The following is a 16,779-nucleotide window of genomic DNA, read 5'->3' on the forward strand; positions in this document are numbered from 1 at the left end:
CTGATGCACATATCCCTATGAAAAGACAAGTGCCAGACCATGCCCATGTTGAATTGTTTTCTCCACCATGTTTCGATGTTACAGGATGGTATCATCTTGTGCAGTGAGTGTCCCACACTTCCCTGTACCACCACAGAACAGCCTGAAGGGGACTGTTGTCCACGGTGTAAAGGTAACTAGATTTGTTTGTTTGATAGCTGTTTGATATATAGCATACCCAGTTAGACCACCTCATGGTGCAACACACCAGGCTTCTACTGAAGGATACTGTTGCCTAAACATTTTGTCTCTTTTATCACCATCATTGTAAATAGAATGATGTTCATCACTTATGTACTTCAACTACAGCTAGAGATGTGTGCTACATTTATAGCTAGGGAAATGTTTAAGATGGATAATGATGTTCACTGGATTGCTGTATGTCCCAGCTTGTATTCAGGAAGGGTTGGAGTACCAGCACCAGGACTCCTGGTCTCCCATGTTTGACTCCTGTCAGGTCTGCACATGTCTGGTAAGGCACACCTCATCCAACTGAGTAGGCTACATATCAGGAAGTAATAGGAACTTATTAAAATGCAAAAAGGAAAGACCTGTGAGGAATTTCTTAGTCTTTCCATTGCTGAAATGGCATGGAACATTGATTTACAGATGTGAGAGTTGTAATGCTAGTTCACCTTTATCTGTGGGGTAACCTATATCCATTTTTAAAAACAAGGTATTTAGGTATGTCAACTTGATGGATGGACCTGGTTTTAAATTGCAATATATGAAGCAATTGCAATTTGAAAACACCATCCGTCGACTTGTTATCCCTGACTACTCTGTCTTTAAAAGCAACAGATATAGCCTACCCCACGAATAAAGGTGAACCAGCATTATCTTTGGGAGTACTAATGGTAATATAATTCAACTTCTGAAAATACCTGCATGTACATGTAAGCCATACACCTATGTTGATGTACAAGCGAATATGAATCTCAAGCAATGTCATGGAAATGTTGTGACCTTTCAGCTTTAATTCTGCTACCTTAAATCTGTTATTTTTTATGACAGTACATCAAGTTATACCAAGGCCCTTGTTCAACCTGCTTGGTTATACCAATTCAGCCAAACTATGGTTGATGTTTGCATTTTCTCTGCCTAGTAGGAGGGTGAGACCCAGTGTGAACCTGTGGACTGTGACCTGCCATGCACCCACCCTGTAGTGCCCCCTGGTGAGTGCTGCGGGGAGTGCACAGGTAAGATGGCAAATTTTATGAGGAGTGTGACTTCCCAAGTACATGTACCTGCTTCAGGCTATACTTCCACTTTGTTATGTTTCGTAATTTGTTCTTCTAGCACACAACATATTTTTTCCTACCCGTCAGCTTGTCTCATTTGAAAATGTTATTTAAAAGGAACTTAAAAATTGGGGTATGAACACAACAGGGGGTATATACACTGTATAGATGCTATATTTTGAGGGAAAATAGTACAGTATATGATAGCAATGGTGTGAAATGTTACAATAGAGGTGTCTAAATAACCACACAGTGAAAAGCCTGTAGGAATTATCTATTACAGGAATGGGTATGGTCACTAATTTTATTTTTTCAGAAAATAACATCATTTAGACTTATACATGCATGTAGGTTATAAGAATGTATCGTAGGACCCATTATTCATTTGGCTAAGTTCATGCTACATTAAAGAGAAAATTACTGTCGTATTGAGTTCACCTGAGTGGCGCCAAATGGCAGCTCGCTCCAGACCCTTGTGATTTAGCCCTGCCTATTGTAAGCTCCTCACAATTCAGCCCCTGGCTGCCAAGAGAGAGTAGTCAATAGCTATAACAAGAACAAAATTTACTCTTGTTTGTTTCTACTAGCTAATTCATAGCTGCAATTGTGTGTTCTTTTTTAGATTGTTCCTATGAAGGTTCCGTCATACCCAGTGGAACAGTTTTCTTCCAGACTCCCAAGAACTGCTCCCAATGTCTCTGTTTGGTAAGCCTTTGATTTTACTGAAATAAGTTTGATTAATTTTGTGAACTTTATTTATGGCCATTTTGACAACACAGTGACAACAATACACTATATATCAACTTAATTGATCATGTTCTAAACAAGTTTTATTTACTTTTTATCTTATGTGTTTTTTATTAAAATAATGTGGAACACTATAGCAGCTATATTTTGCATATGCCTAATATTATTGGAAAATAAATTTGTATGGTATATCATGAAGTTTTCTGTAATGGTTACACTTTCAGAATGCTTTCAATGTTTAAGTCTATTTTCCCATTTTTTGCATAACAGTTGTCAATAGATAACCTTCTATTTGTTGTACATACATCCTGTGCCAACTAATTTGGTGTATATTTTCCACAGGATGGGGATGTCCAGTGTATAGAAGAGGAATGTCCACCTGTGGCTTGCTCCAATCCCATCCAGGGGCCTTGCTGTCCATACTGTCCTGGTAAGGCAAAACATTATCCTATTAAAAACTTAGTCAGGATCTCTTTCCAATGTACAGTATGTACCTATATTGAATCACTCTTACAGACAAGCAGACAAAACAAAATTTTAGTCCGGTATTTTGTATTACACATTGTAAAACATTGTAACTAACATCTCAGGCCTGTTCACACACCTGAATGTCATATGAGATACCTCATACTGAACAATAGATTGTTATTTTCCTAGTGCACATTAAAGTATCATGAGTATTGGGTGGTAGACTCCTATTGGTCCTGACCTCAGTGTTCTAAGTCTGTTGAAAAAAATGATATCAGTTTAGAGTTTTCCAAAACTTAAACCTGGAAGTACTGTAATTTGTACGGGATGTGCATTTATGGATTGGTACAGTTCAATAATTTCTCAACGTTTGTATATAGTCCAGTTGGAATTGTGTTTTCTATTGTTGAATGTACAATTTGTGACTTGTGTGAAGCTGAACCAACTACCTTACATGGTGTTGTAAGGAATATTTATGTGTGTTGCCATACCTCTGTAGAGGACTGCATCATAGAAGATGAAGAAGGAAGTGGGGTGTACGAACACGGGGAGGTCTTCAACCCCAGCGATGACCCGTGTGTGGAGTGTACCTGCATGGTGGGTAGGATTACTTAAAATATGGTGAACTATTGGTAGTTCTGCTATATCAAGTGTACTTTGTATTACAAAACAAACTGCTAGGGGGCCAAACTTACACCACTTACTCTCGGCCCCAGGAGCGATCTACCACTCAACAATCAAGACCACAGCATGTCCAGAACTCGAGATCAAACACGGAAGTTCTGCCGCAGTACCGTAACAAGCCGCTAAGGGGCCAAATATGCAATCGTTTCCAGGTCTCATCAAGACCTACCCACATATCAATACAGTCCATCCAGTCATTCTCGAGTTATGCCGGTCTTCTTCAAACATACAAACACATAAACACACATACCCAAATGCTAACCAAAATACTAACTTCTTGGCAAAGGTATTGACTTGGATGGCTATCTGCCTAGTGAACAATCATAATTTTCTTTAGCCTAATGTGATCCATACGGAGCACTCAGAGAGTCTGTTTGATTCTTAGGTAGTGTCTTTTGTCTTGGAAAAAGTTTTAGTATATGTAATACCTGAAATAACTTCTTGGATGGCATTTCAGCACCAATGAATAAGGTTGATGGGTGGAGATGTGGATAGATGAATGTTAAGCTAGATTTCAGTTAAAACCACATGCACACATATATACACACAGTGATGAACTTTCAGGAACGTGCTCATGTGAGAGCATAAATACACAGACACACATTCACACACACACACATACATGTACTCTGCAAAAATATAGAACTTGGAAGCGAACATGATGCCTGTCTTTGGTAGTTTCAATCAGCTGTGGATCAGCCCTTTACACTATAGCATTACAACAGAAGGACATTTTTTTGGTGAAATTGTGATGAAAAATAACAACAGACTCTGTATCCCTGTATCTTTACAGGATGGTGAATTGGATTGCCAGAGTATAGAATGCATCGTGCCCAACTGTCCCATAGAGTTCCAGTTCCAGCCACCAGGGACCTGCTGCACTATTTGCAGTGAGGAACCCATAGGTAATGTTTGTTGCCTGTACAATCTTAAGGCTTAGGTCCAAATTGCACCAGTGTCCATCAGGGATGTAACCCCATGCAAAGAACACTAACTGTCTCTGTACATTTCACTGTAGAGACTTGGTGGAAATGACTATAAACTCTAGTCTACTTAATTCATGTTGTTTTCTAGGACCGGTAAGCACCAAAATGTGTGGATGCCTGACAATGTAATTTGCTCATTTTCTAATCGGTCCACAGTCCAGTCCACTGATTTTTTTTCAGGTCCGTTTTTTCAGACTGGTCTAAACATCAAAAACGGTTTTGTACCGGTACATGTACATCATGCCTACATCTAATGTATACTGTACTAGTTCATGCTCCATTGCAGGATGTTTCATATCGTAGTTGTATAACGATGATGATGTTTGTTTGTTTAACTAGGATGCCTGACAGCTGACAACACTGTCATCCCCATTGGCCGTACCTTCACCCTGCAGGGGGAGCCATGCAAGTTCTGCTCCTGTCAGGTGAGCAATGTGTCTGTGATTACACCAAAAAGTAGTTACTCAAGCAACTGGATATGGTTTTGAAACGGTCAGACGTTTCGGATAGAATCCACTATCCTTCGTCAGTGACGCTGAAGAGATCTGGAAGAAACAGGTCTTTTATCCATCCTTTGAAATCCAAATTGTCTTCAGCTTGACTTTGGCTTAGCTTTGTTTTCTTTGGAATCCAAATTGTCTTGAGTCTGAATTGTCTTACAACCTTTCGTATTGGACATGTAAAAATTGGGTTCATTCATAGTTAGAGTATAAAAGACCTGTTTCTTCCAGATCTCTTCAGTGTCACTGACGAAGGATAGTGGATTCTATCCGAAACGTCTGACCGTTTCAAAACCATATCCAGTTGCTTGAGTAACTACTTTTTGGTGTATCTTATTACCTGGATGTCTAACCTACATCGACATGTCTGTGATTAGATTAGCCAAGACGTGCCACAAAGATGTTCTTAACCACCTTCAACTGAAGTGACTGTGAATGGAGGTGGCATACTTTTAATGCATTAAAGTTCATGGTGATTTAAATTTGTAGTAGCAGGGAAATCTCCTGTAGTCACATACTGTAATGAAAAAATATTCACGGTGGTTTTGAGTTTGCGGTGAATTGGCAATGCGAAAACTGTGAACACTAAACTACCCCAAACATTTCTGCATTTACAGTAATTCTTGAAGCCCTGGTTGGATGTTCATTCTTTATTTTAAATTTTTTGGAGAATGTGATGAACTTGATAATCATGTTACCATACACCTGTAGTCAGGTATCCACACCAGCTGAAGTAAGGATTTAACAGGTTCCTTCTTCCAGGCAGGTGGGAATGTAGCCTGTGAGACCATCGAGTGTGAGGTGAGCTGCACCCACCCTGTCACCTACCCGGGGGTGTGCTGTCCGGACTGCTCAGGCGGTAATACAACTTCCACTGACCATTTCTTCTCACCTGTGGTACTGAACAGTTTGGTATACATGTAAAAGCTCATGTGACACAGCCCAACAAATTTACCAGCTCTAAATTATATTTCTTTTGTAGTGATAGATGTTGTGCCCCATTTTTAGAGATTGGCTGATTTTTTTAGAAATTTATCTTGTCCCACCAAATGTGATGTAGATTTTTAGGTGAAAAATGTTCTGGTGATTTTAAAGTTTGGTAACCTTCTAGCGATCCACAAACACAATCATATTCTGATGTCAACTGTTTGAAAGGGGTTTAGTAATGTTTTGGTGTTAAATGAGCATTTGGCACAGACAGCTAGTAGCTGTAGCAATTTCCATACGACTGTACATAAATACTCAACACTTATCACCATTAGACCTATACTTTTATAAATAGTTTTATCAGGTTAGTAAGTCACTGAATAACAAGATACAGAACCAAGTGTTTTATTGTAGGGACATTTTGGTGACTGTCTGTCACCTTCCTCAGGCCAGCAGGGCAATTTTGACTGGTTTGCATTGCACTGCAGCATGAAGAATTTACATGAAGTACATTGAGTTTATAATGTATAGTACATATTTAGTTAATGCAGTATTCAAGATTAACACTTCTGTGACACTTTTCAGCAGGTTGTTTTCCTTGTTATTTTTTCCAGCATGCTCCTACAATAACGTGACCTACCCAGATGGTGGTGCCTTCCCCTCTGCTGATGCTGACTGTGAGAACTGCACATGTCTGGTACTGTATGTCCTGAAATATTATCATAGTCTGTGTGTGTGTGTGTGAACTTCAGCTGTGCTGAAAGTCACTCACTTTTCTCTACTTGAAATACTAGCACTGTTCGAGCCAGCCGGAATTTTTTTCCGTCCCCTGGATTTTGAATGGAAATCCTGTCGAAGGCATGACGGTCCAAAGGGGTTTTGGGGCATGCTTCCCCAGGAAAAATTTTAGTTGACAGAAGGCTTACGTCGATGAAGGATAAAAGGCTTTGTACTAATAATGTAAGTATAGAATTGTGCCCCCAAATATGAGTTATGCATCATATTTCTGGGTGAGGCTGTGAAGGTATTGGTCACCTCTTGTACATAGCAAGTGTAGGGAGATCGATTTTGTCTAGTGTCTTAAAAGAAGTCCGATGATGTCCTCATCAGTCTCTTTGTGTTCCTCTACAGGAAGGAAATGTCCAGTGTGAGCCAGTTAGCTGTGCCATCCTGTGTTCTCACCCCTACCAGCCAGAAGGGGCATGTTGTCCCATCTGTGAAGGTAAGTTTGTCCTACATGTTCCAATGGTCAGCTACAGTCAAACCTACCCAAGAAGACCACTCAGGGGACCTATAAAATCAGGTTTATGTGCACAGGTGGTCACTTTAGACAGGATTTGATTAGGTTATGACTTCTATTTGTCACTAATATGATTTTGACTGTGAATTATAAAGAAATTTTTGGCTGGCATATCTAGCCTGGGTCCATCCAGAAAGTAGTTCACTCCAGCGTTAATTATACACTATATACAGTCGCTTCTCGCACTGACATTTATCATACGCTATATACAGTTGCTTCTCTGCTATACCGTCTGGGATCTGTGGCCATGTTAACGTCTGGAATATCCAAAATTTGGACTAGGGCGAAGATTTGTCCCTACACATGAGCGAATCAAGGAATGGGTTCAAGCGCTCATTCAAACCGGCGTTCCAACACCCGAAAACCCTCCGTCCGCTTGTGGGAGGCTTGTTGTCATCGAACGAGCGCTCCAGAATCCATTCCTTAATTTGCTCATTAACTGACGTTAGCACCCAACGGTTTGAATGTGCAGGTCTCCAGATGGATAGCAGAAGCGAACAATTGAGCAAACTAATACATAGATGGTACCCAGGCTATGGCATATTATTATGGTGCAGAAAAATAGCCTGGTAGCATGGGTGTGCCATGTGGTCACATAGGGGTTACACTGTTATGTTACGGTTAACTTATTGTAGCTAACCGTAGTTCACCTTTATCCGTAGGATGACCTTTATCCGTTGTCTTTAAAAACAGCACAGTTAGGAGTATCAAGTCTGCGGACAGTGGTTTCAAATTTGCAGTATTTTCAAAATGTTCCGATTTGAAATCACCATCTGTCGACTTCATTATCCCTAAATACGTTTTTCTTACAAACAACGAATATAGGTTACCCTCGAATAAAGGTGAGCCAGCGTTACATGGGGTTGTTTGTTGTGAGACCGGTGAGACACTGACCAAAATAACTTTGCGTGAAACTCCTTTCTTCCAGACTGCTACTACCAGGGGAGGTTCCATGAGAACAGGGGTATATTTGTACCAGAGAATAACCCTTGCCAGACGTGCCTGTGTGCTGTAAGTTTCAACATGTTTTCGTTGTTTTCATAGATTAAAAACAAAACTTTTGTATCGTCTTTGAAATAATTCTTCAACTATGAAAATTACAGGCCTGTATATTTGAAACTTATGCCAAAACTTTATCCGACTTTGTTTGAGAGATGGAAATTCATAGATCAAGGAACGGAGGGACTACTTAGAGAAATAAACTTGCAGTTTCAATTGGTCTCTATCATAATATTTGCAATGGCATGGAGCAAATACAAATGTACATGAAATGAGTATCTCTAGACTCATTCTGAATGAATTTGCTCAAATCTGTTCTTCTGCACAAGGACATAGAATAAATTTATAAAGGGTTTAGAAAAGCAGCGTAATTGCTGGATGGCTGCTGACTTAACCAGTAATAACAGTTCAAGTTTGAAAATCTTTCCACATGCATGTCATGATCATATGTTCTCCTTTCTGCAGCTGGAGGTGTTTATCATTTCAAATTTGCAATATTCCGTATCGTTGAAGAGTTTCATCAGTCAAGTATGCAAACAGTTACAACAATTTTCATCAATCAATGACTGTTTTTTGTAAAGGTACAATACATACCTCCCAAATTTTCGATGTCTATCAGTACATCGTTGTCAGGGGAATGACCAGGTAGTCTCAGTTCTCGCGAGAGAACACGAGACAAGGTCAGGCTTGCGTGATCATTTGCCCCCTCCCCCTGCCTCCTTGTGGAGAAGGGGTAGGTAGCACTTGGGCAACTCCCAACCCTCAGTCCGGTTCAACTTCGCAGCCTCTAGTTGAATGTGGATGGCCTCCTTAATCTTTCTATGTGCATTGCATGCTTCTAAGTCAATAATGTCTATGTTGTCCGAGATGGGCTTGGTAGTGACCAAGTGACGTGATTTCTGCAGCATTTCTCCTGTTTTGTTCTCCACAGCTTGGCCATGTTACCTGCACATCCAACTGCCCACCTCTCAACTGTACCAACAAAGTTCTCATACCTGGGGAGTGCTGTCCAGTTTGTACAGGTGTGTGTGTGTGTGTGTGTGTGGAAAGGGGGGAAGGGCAATCTGTACAGGTGTGTATGTGTGTGTGTGTGTGTGCACGTGTAGGCATGTCTGTGTGTGCGAGATTGCGTGTGTGTGTGTATCTCTGTGTGTGTGTCTGTATGTGTGTATGTGTGTGTGTGTCTGTGTGTATGCGTGTGTGTATGTTAATGCTGTCCTGTCTGTATCAGTGTGTTTATGTTTATGTGTGTGTGTGTGAGTGTGAGTGTGTGCGAGCTTGTGTGTGTGCATGTGTCTGTGTGTGTCTGTGTGTGTCTGTGTGTGTGTATGTTAATGCTGTCCTGTCTGTATCAGTGTGTTTATGTGTGTGTGTGTGTGTGAGTGTGTGCGAGCTTGTGTGTGTGTGTGCGTATGTGTCTGTGTATGTGTGTCTGTGTATGTGTATGTGTGTCTGTGTATGTGTATGTGTGTATGTGTATGTGTGCCTGTCTGTACCAGTATGTTTGTGTTTATGTGTGTGTGTCTATGTTGAAGGTGTGAGTCCAATATATACATAAGTGATCAAAAACAAACCTGCAGTTGTTTTTACCACCATATGTGGGTCCGCAGATGAGACCTGTGTGAGAGAAGATGGTGTCCAGTTTGCCCAGGGCCAGACCTGGACGCCGCTGGACGACCCGTGTACCCAGTGTGCCTGTGTGGTCAGTATGAACCTCATCCTTATATTACTACTGCACAAAGTCTTATCTTTAAGCATACCATAAAGCATGCATAAAGACTTTTCATGTTGGAGAAAAAAATACTGTAATTCACTTTGTCTTCTCGGTACCAAACTTTCACGGTCTGAGAAAATTTAACTTGTTCTCGGAACTAAATGTTCACTGTTGTGGCAAGTGCGCATTACAAAGAGTCTGTGATTTATTTTTTATCAATAATGATAAGTTCACGTTGCAGTCATCACCGTGAAAACCGTGAACATAACAGTGCAGTAAAAAAATCAGGAATTACAGTACTTTAGAATATGCTTAAAGATTGGTGTTTATGCATTGTACACTCTTCATATTCTGCATCTCATTCAAATCTGCGAATCCTTCATTTCTCCCCCATTGGTTAGGCCATACAAATATAATGTGTTGATTCTTGGCTATGGTGTTTTAGTTTTTTCATATATACGATAAAAAATTAATCCAGAATCAGCTGCCCTTAGAAATTTGGTCTTGACAAGAGACCTTACATAATGTTCACATACTAAAGGTTCTTGTCGCCATAATGGTTAAACAGGTATTGGAAATATAGTGTGTATCTGTGGTAGCATTGTTGCTATACTGATGATATGCCAAAAAGCAGTTACTCAAGCAACTGGATATGATTTTGGAAACTCGAGCAACTGGATATTATTTTGGAACTATTCAATGTATTTTGAAATTCCAAAATCATATCCAGGTGCTTGACTTACTTTTTGGCGTATCTTGGTATCTGGAAGTCTAACCTTCCTCACATATACTGATGATAGAATGAGGCCGAAAGTTCTTGTGTTTGCGTGTGTGTTCTGCAGAGGTCTGGTATTGTCTGCCGTGCCGTGACATGTGAGGTGGAGTGCACCTATGGGCTGCAGACAGAGGATACATGTTGTCCTGACTGTAGTGGTAAGCACTGTTATTATCATCCTACATTTTGTAGTTAGGACTGCATTCCACAGTGTATAGAATGTGCAATTTTGGACTTGTACCTGAAAAATTACAATGTATGTAACAGTTATGAGAAAAAATAGGAGCAAACAGTTAACATAATGTTTATCTAGATTAATGTGTCATACAGAGAAATTCCATCAAGTGCTAGATCCAAAGATAGTATATACAACGTATGGTATTGGATTAAGCATGACTGTAAGATTTATGTTAGTCATGGAGGTTTCAGAAACAGACAAGCAAACAGAACTAACCCTTGCATAGATAAGTGTGGCAAAGTGTATTCAACATGTTGACTTTTTCCACTACATGTTGTTTCACAGCATGTTGTTTACAAGGGAAAGATTGGACACTTCTTTCCTGTTTCTCTGATTGCTATTAACACCCCCAGTAACAGTAAGTGCTATCTAATGTTCATTTTTCACATCTCTCAGTGTGTGACTATGAAGAAGTTGTGTACCAGGATGGCCAAGTCTTCCAGCCCAATGGTGACGTCTGCACTACTTGTACTTGTGAGGTGAGTTTTTTGGGGGGTATTTCTCACTACGTCATGGATATTTCCCTGTTTCATGTAGTGACTTTGCATGCCCTGCACTGTTGCCAAATTTAGTGGGCTCTATGAAAAATTCTCCAAGTCTCATAAATTTTTGTTTGATGTGCAGTTACAAAATGTCGCTGCATCTGTAAACAAGGCATAGAGAGAGATCCAAAGTTCACCCACACAACTGAGCTCTAGAGCTCAACTGTCGGTAGTTTTTCCTAATGAAAACTCCCAACCTTCTGATGGTTAAAAGAGCATTACAAATATTAAATGAGGAATGGGACTTGAAATTTGACACATTCGATAGTTTGTAGTTCTGCCCCAAAATGTGTTAATATGCACAGTGAGGCCCACCATTTTCTGAATGCTTTTTACTGAGCAATGGCTGTGCAACTAAATATTTGATAGAATACTTGATGAATTTCATGAATAAAGAACAATTCTTCATAAAAATGTTTAAATTCTGTGATTTGTTTCTTGAATCATACTTTCACATAGTATTCTAATTAGGAAATCAAGGCTCACTCAAATCAAATTTTGGTCACTGCTTGCATGGTCGCTGAGAAGTTGTCTAGTGTAAAAGGTGCATCACTGAGCATAGATTAATGGAACTGACACACCAATCCTGCTGTTTCTGCAGGGAGGTGAAGTGAACTGTGTGACCCAGACCTGTCCTGATCTCACCTGTACCGTCATCGAGCCGCAACTGGGCAAGTGCTGCCCCAAGTGCCAAGGTAAGGATACATTGACGAAGGTTTGACATCCGTGTCAACAATTTTTAAAGACATATCCAAGACTTCAACAGTTACTGGATAAGATACTGAGATTGCTTTTGGATCAGCTTCCGGTGACATCCATCACTCTTTGTTGGCCTCACTTGAATGAACTGGCAGAACAAGTAAATACTAGTTCACACCTGGAAATACTGTAAATGCATTTAAGTTTGCGGGGATTTAGTTTCGCGGTAGCGGGAAAAGGGACTTTTCGCGGTGGATTTAAGTTCGCGGTAACACCATAGACTGCAGTGGCACTGTCTAATACCATTATAGAAAAATGTTCGCGTTGGTTTTAATTTCGCGGTAAAGTGGTCACCGCGAAAACCGTGAACATTAATCCACCGCAAACATTTCTGCATTTACAGTAATCTCTGTCACTTATCCAGTCGTAGAGATTGATATGTCTTTAAAGAGGGTAAATATGGTTGCTGCTGAGCCTAACAGTTTCCTGCACACAATAAATAATTGGGCTCTCCTCAGATCATTTCATTCTGAAGTAAACAACAACTGTCAATGAAGAGTGCATCAAAAAAGATAAAAAGGGTGCTGCCATTTTCCTTATTGTAATCATTCTTGATTTGCAGACTTATGCATGTCTTCTATTGCAATTAGCAATGGAACATGAATACGAAAAGAAAATGGTAAAAGATGTGTAATGTATTGACCCATCTGATGCTTCTTTGTATATTACTGGGGATATGATTTGAATCCTTTTCCTTCTGCCAGAGTGTGTGGATGATGATGGGATGAGGTACTCACATGGGCAGCCCTGGTCTCCAGCCAACGACAGCTGTACCTCCTGTCTCTGTGCTGTAAGTACAAATATGCATCCGATCAGATCTCTGTGCTGGTGGTATAAACATAACACAAGACTATTGAGAGATATGTCAAAGTTTTTGACACTTAACAGGGAGTCAACAGTGTCACATTCGTGGAATCCCCACTAACACACAGATGGGTGCATCTTAAAAGATAAAACAAAAACATTTTATCCATACTTATCCATGTAAAATATCAAAATGTTTTGACAAGGCCCATTTTGAATTGCCTGCTGCTCAGTCGATGTTCTATCTTTTTGCAAATCAAAATTTAGTTCAATCTTAATGAGCAGTAACTGCACTGCTTTCATTTCATGCTAAAGCATTGCTTGTGTTAGAGAAACATTAGATGATCAATTTGCAATGTATAACCATTGCTTTCTAACACAGAGTAGTCAAGAAATCTGGTCCCAGGTTAATACAAAATATCAGTACTGATATGTTTGATAAGTCCAATTGAAATAGCTCAACTTCTTGGTTCGCTTATAAGTAGATTTGAACTTAGATATTTAGCTGCTTTAACCTAGTTTTAGGGTGATCACTAGTACTAAAACTATTACAAAGAGTATGAGTAGTGTTGCCCCAGCTGTCTTACTAATACAACGAAAACCTGATTGTCAATATCTCGTGATTGTCAATATCTCATGATCAAACACTGTTTGACCACCTGACCTTGTTTTCCTTCCTGTAGAACGCTGAAATCAGCTGTACTACTATTACCTGTCCAGCTGTGTGCGATAAACCCACCCTTGTACCAGGCTACTGCTGTCCTGTGTGTGATGGTAAGTTTAACCCACCCTTGTACCAGGCTACTGCTGTCCAGTGTGTGACGGTAGGTTTGCTTTTCATGCTACGGCCATGTTGATTTGATTAATATGTATATGGATGACATCCTCTTGGAACCCTGATGCTAGCCTGAGAATGGGGAAAAGTTGCATTCAATATAAATTTCAAATCCTAAGTGGTTCAAACGCTATGTTTTTCAAGAGCTGACGTTGAGCTGTGATGTGGTTATGTGGTTATGAATGAAGAACTTTCTTGAAATAGTTAAACTGTAATTTCCAACATTAAAATTGGACTCACCCACATTTTTTGTGTTCAGTTCAACTATTTCTACTAACACAGATGAACTTTCAAGTTGAAATAAAGAACTTTGCTGTACTGATATCAGGACACAAAATACCATCTGCATATGCATATGCACATTAGTGCAGGTCAAATGGGAGCTGTGCAGGTATTTCTGGTGTCTACCTGGCGCACTGGTCCATAAATGTCTTATTATGTAGGTGTATGTGGATTGTTATTAGCTGCATTGACTGATACCACCTATAAAGCAAAAATAGCAATGGTTCCTGCCAGTGAACAGTTTTAGTTTGATCCATACATCCTGAATTCAGAGTAGTTTTTAATGTTACCTGCACCAGTGCAGGTATGCAGTAAAAAGTATTTTGAGTCCTGGATGTACATGAAGCTCATTCTTCCCTTATTCCCCAGGCTGTGAATATAACGGTCAGAAGTTCCAGGAAGGGGATGTGTTCAAGCCGGACGATGACCAGTGCGTGGAGTGTCAGTGCCAGGATGACCAGCTGGTCTGCAGCACCATTGTCTGTCCCATCCCTGCCTGCAGTGCTGAGGAGACTGTACTGGAGGAGGGGGCCTGCTGTCCCATGTGCAAAGGTCAGAACACTTCACCATAGTTTTCTTTGGCTCACAACCACAACCTCATTTTTTCTCTATGGGTGTTTTGACAGCTGCTCTGCAACTTGGTTGATGTGATCCTTCTTCTTGCCATATTGTAAAGTAAGTGTCAATTGACTTAATACGCTCAAACCTGTAATAGTGGCCACCTTTGCATTGTGGCCACCTGACCATAGTGGCCACTATTTGCCGGTCCCTTGGATCTTTCCCATTAACCTATTAGAAGCATTAAGAAATACAGTCACACCTGTCTATTGTGGCCACTCAAGGGACAGGCCAAAGGTGGCCACTATAGACAGGTGGCCACTATACAGAGAAAATGCTGATCAAATGACCAAAAACCATAAATTTCAAATTATTTCAATAGCCACTGACCTTTATTCACATAAATATTGCACAGGTGTGTTCTTTCTAGATTTACAGTTCAAATAGTTCTAAGGCCATACCAATTTAATTGATTGGTTCACGGATTTGCTCGCTCCTATTTTTTGGAAAAAAAAAATAAAAATAAAAGTTACCACTCAGCAAATTTTCACCATTAATGAAACCATTCACCAACTTTCTGGTGTTAGCAAATTGGCCTTTATATTATAAGCTCGTTAACATGTGGGTATTATTATTCCAGTTATAATTTTTATTCATGAAGAATGGGACAAACATAAAAACTGACACTACTTTAAAATTTGTAATTTTCAACGAACAGGTGCTGTTACTGTTTAGTACTTAGTCTAGTGTTTTTGTGCTTTTTTCAAGCTGAAAAATTTTTATTCTTTATGTTTTGGATTAGCCCTTATCTTTACTCCAACCATTTTACATTTTTTTTTTTCCGCCCTACCAATCCATATTCTTTATGAAAAAATCTGTGAACAAAGAAATTAAATTGGTGTGGCCTAAAGAAAAATTATAATACATGTAGTGCAATGATTGTGCAAAAATAGCGAGCGCAATTGCCCCCTATATGCCGCGCGGAAAATGACTCCCACGCGTTACGGGCCGCGATCGGCCAACTAAAAAAATTCTAGAAAAACAAATTTAATACTCACAATCACCAAATTACTTGTGCTTTTCAATCAATATCTTATCTCTATGTGTACTAAATTTCTTTTAAAAACAAGTTACCGATGTTTAGTTAGAGCGTGATTAACGGGCAGGACCACCCGGCTGGCGAGCTACGCCCGCGGCGGGCACCATTTCCGCCGAACGCAAAAATGCGTTCCACACTTTGACCCCGTTTCCGCCGGATATACCGAGGATTATGGTCCATAGAAACTTCATGAATGCATTATAGAGACTGTGGGGAGTATTCTGGTGTGTGCCGCAAATTTCTACGTCCAAGGTAAGTCTATTTATGACTATTTTAAAAACTTTGACCACGATTTTTCCCCGGATAGAATTAAATTATCTATTTGCGGCACCGGAAATACGATAGAACATGTTCTTAGCTTTATTTTGATACCAGATTTATAACATTTACTTTGGTATATACACGGCGGAAATCGCTATTTTCAGTGCTGTTCTTTGGCGGGAAGCCGCGCCGCGGGGCGTGGGAGGGGGGCGTGGCGAACGCAGTGTTATTCACTGGCTCCTCACACGTTTCTTGCATAGAGAATTAAGTTAAGTGCGTACGTACTATGAGGCTAGATGGGATTTAGTTTTCAGAATCCTGTCTGATATCTTTTGGTAAGCCATTTAATTATAACTTTACATTTCTTCTCAGTTATGATGCCAGAGAACCTGTTGTGACTAGTGCCTAGTAGTGGACTTCTCTTCTATCTTCTTCTTCTCTGTACTTCTTCAAATCATACAAGTGACACAGAGGGAAGGAATTGGACAGGTGAGACAATGATTTGCAAGTTTCTTTTTTCTCTGTTGTTGAAAATTGTTATTCAATTTCACAACAATATAAAAGAATTAAAACACTTTCTTCACAATCATGTACATCTATTTAGGTAAAGGAATAGTTCAGTTGTGAATTTTTGTACTATCATTCAGTGTTGCCTGAAGATGTTTTCTTTGTTTTATTATCTTGTATATTATATCTTGCTAATTATTTTTGGTGATTTTACATAGGCACCATGGCCACAAATGGAGATATCCTACAGTTCTGTGGACAACACAAACGACTCAAGGTGAGAGAGAAGATGGAACTGCTCAAGGAAACATTCACATCCATTGACAGCAGGGTGGAAACTAAAGTACTCTGGAGCAGTATTTCACGCCTAGCAGGGAAAAGGAAGAAATTGTCGAAGGATAAAAAGGAACTGAAATCTTTGTTAAATCAGACTTTCAACTCCCCAAAGCAAAACCAAACTCCACAGTCTCGAGCTCCAAAAACACCGAGAAAGAAGAAACTTGCAAAGCATCGG

The 16,779-nt window shown here is 39.9% G+C and overlaps 1 protein-coding gene and 1 long non-coding RNA gene across 18 annotated transcripts in view; both read left to right on the forward strand.

Annotated features, from left to right (window-relative positions):
* Positions 1–16,779, forward strand: part of LOC118410575 (kielin/chordin-like protein) — a 113,466-nt gene that overhangs the window by 80,299 nt on the left and 16,388 nt on the right. For all 17 annotated transcript variants that reach the window (XM_035812350.1, XM_035812358.1, XM_035812394.1 and 14 more), the window contains 20 exons: positions 85–172; positions 429–511; positions 1,148–1,238; positions 1,903–1,985; positions 2,370–2,457; positions 2,995–3,092; positions 3,973–4,084; positions 4,505–4,590; positions 5,428–5,524; positions 6,207–6,289; positions 6,724–6,814; positions 7,821–7,903; positions 8,823–8,913; positions 9,502–9,593; positions 10,448–10,538; positions 11,015–11,097; positions 11,762–11,855; positions 12,624–12,709; positions 13,407–13,497; positions 14,210–14,392. In XM_035812350.1, coding sequence (XP_035668243.1) covers positions 85–172; positions 429–511; positions 1,148–1,238; positions 1,903–1,985; positions 2,370–2,457; positions 2,995–3,092; positions 3,973–4,084; positions 4,505–4,590; positions 5,428–5,524; positions 6,207–6,289; positions 6,724–6,814; positions 7,821–7,903; positions 8,823–8,913; positions 9,502–9,593; positions 10,448–10,538; positions 11,015–11,097; positions 11,762–11,855; positions 12,624–12,709; positions 13,407–13,497; positions 14,210–14,392 — 1,894 coding nt within the window. The remainder of the gene's footprint in view (positions 1–84; positions 173–428; positions 512–1,147; positions 1,239–1,902; positions 1,986–2,369; positions 2,458–2,994; positions 3,093–3,972; positions 4,085–4,504; positions 4,591–5,427; positions 5,525–6,206; positions 6,290–6,723; positions 6,815–7,820; positions 7,904–8,822; positions 8,914–9,501; positions 9,594–10,447; positions 10,539–11,014; positions 11,098–11,761; positions 11,856–12,623; positions 12,710–13,406; positions 13,498–14,209; positions 14,393–16,779) is intronic.
* Positions 15,355–16,737, forward strand: LOC118411075. Its single transcript, XR_004830639.1, has 3 exons — positions 15,355–15,749; positions 16,131–16,247; positions 16,484–16,737. It is a non-coding gene; the product is annotated as an uncharacterized LOC118411075 (long non-coding RNA).

Source organism: Branchiostoma floridae, chromosome 1 (genome assembly GCF_000003815.2).
Source record: "Branchiostoma floridae strain S238N-H82 chromosome 1, Bfl_VNyyK, whole genome shotgun sequence".
Classification (NCBI taxonomy): Eukaryota; Metazoa; Chordata; class Leptocardii; order Amphioxiformes; family Branchiostomatidae; genus Branchiostoma; species Branchiostoma floridae.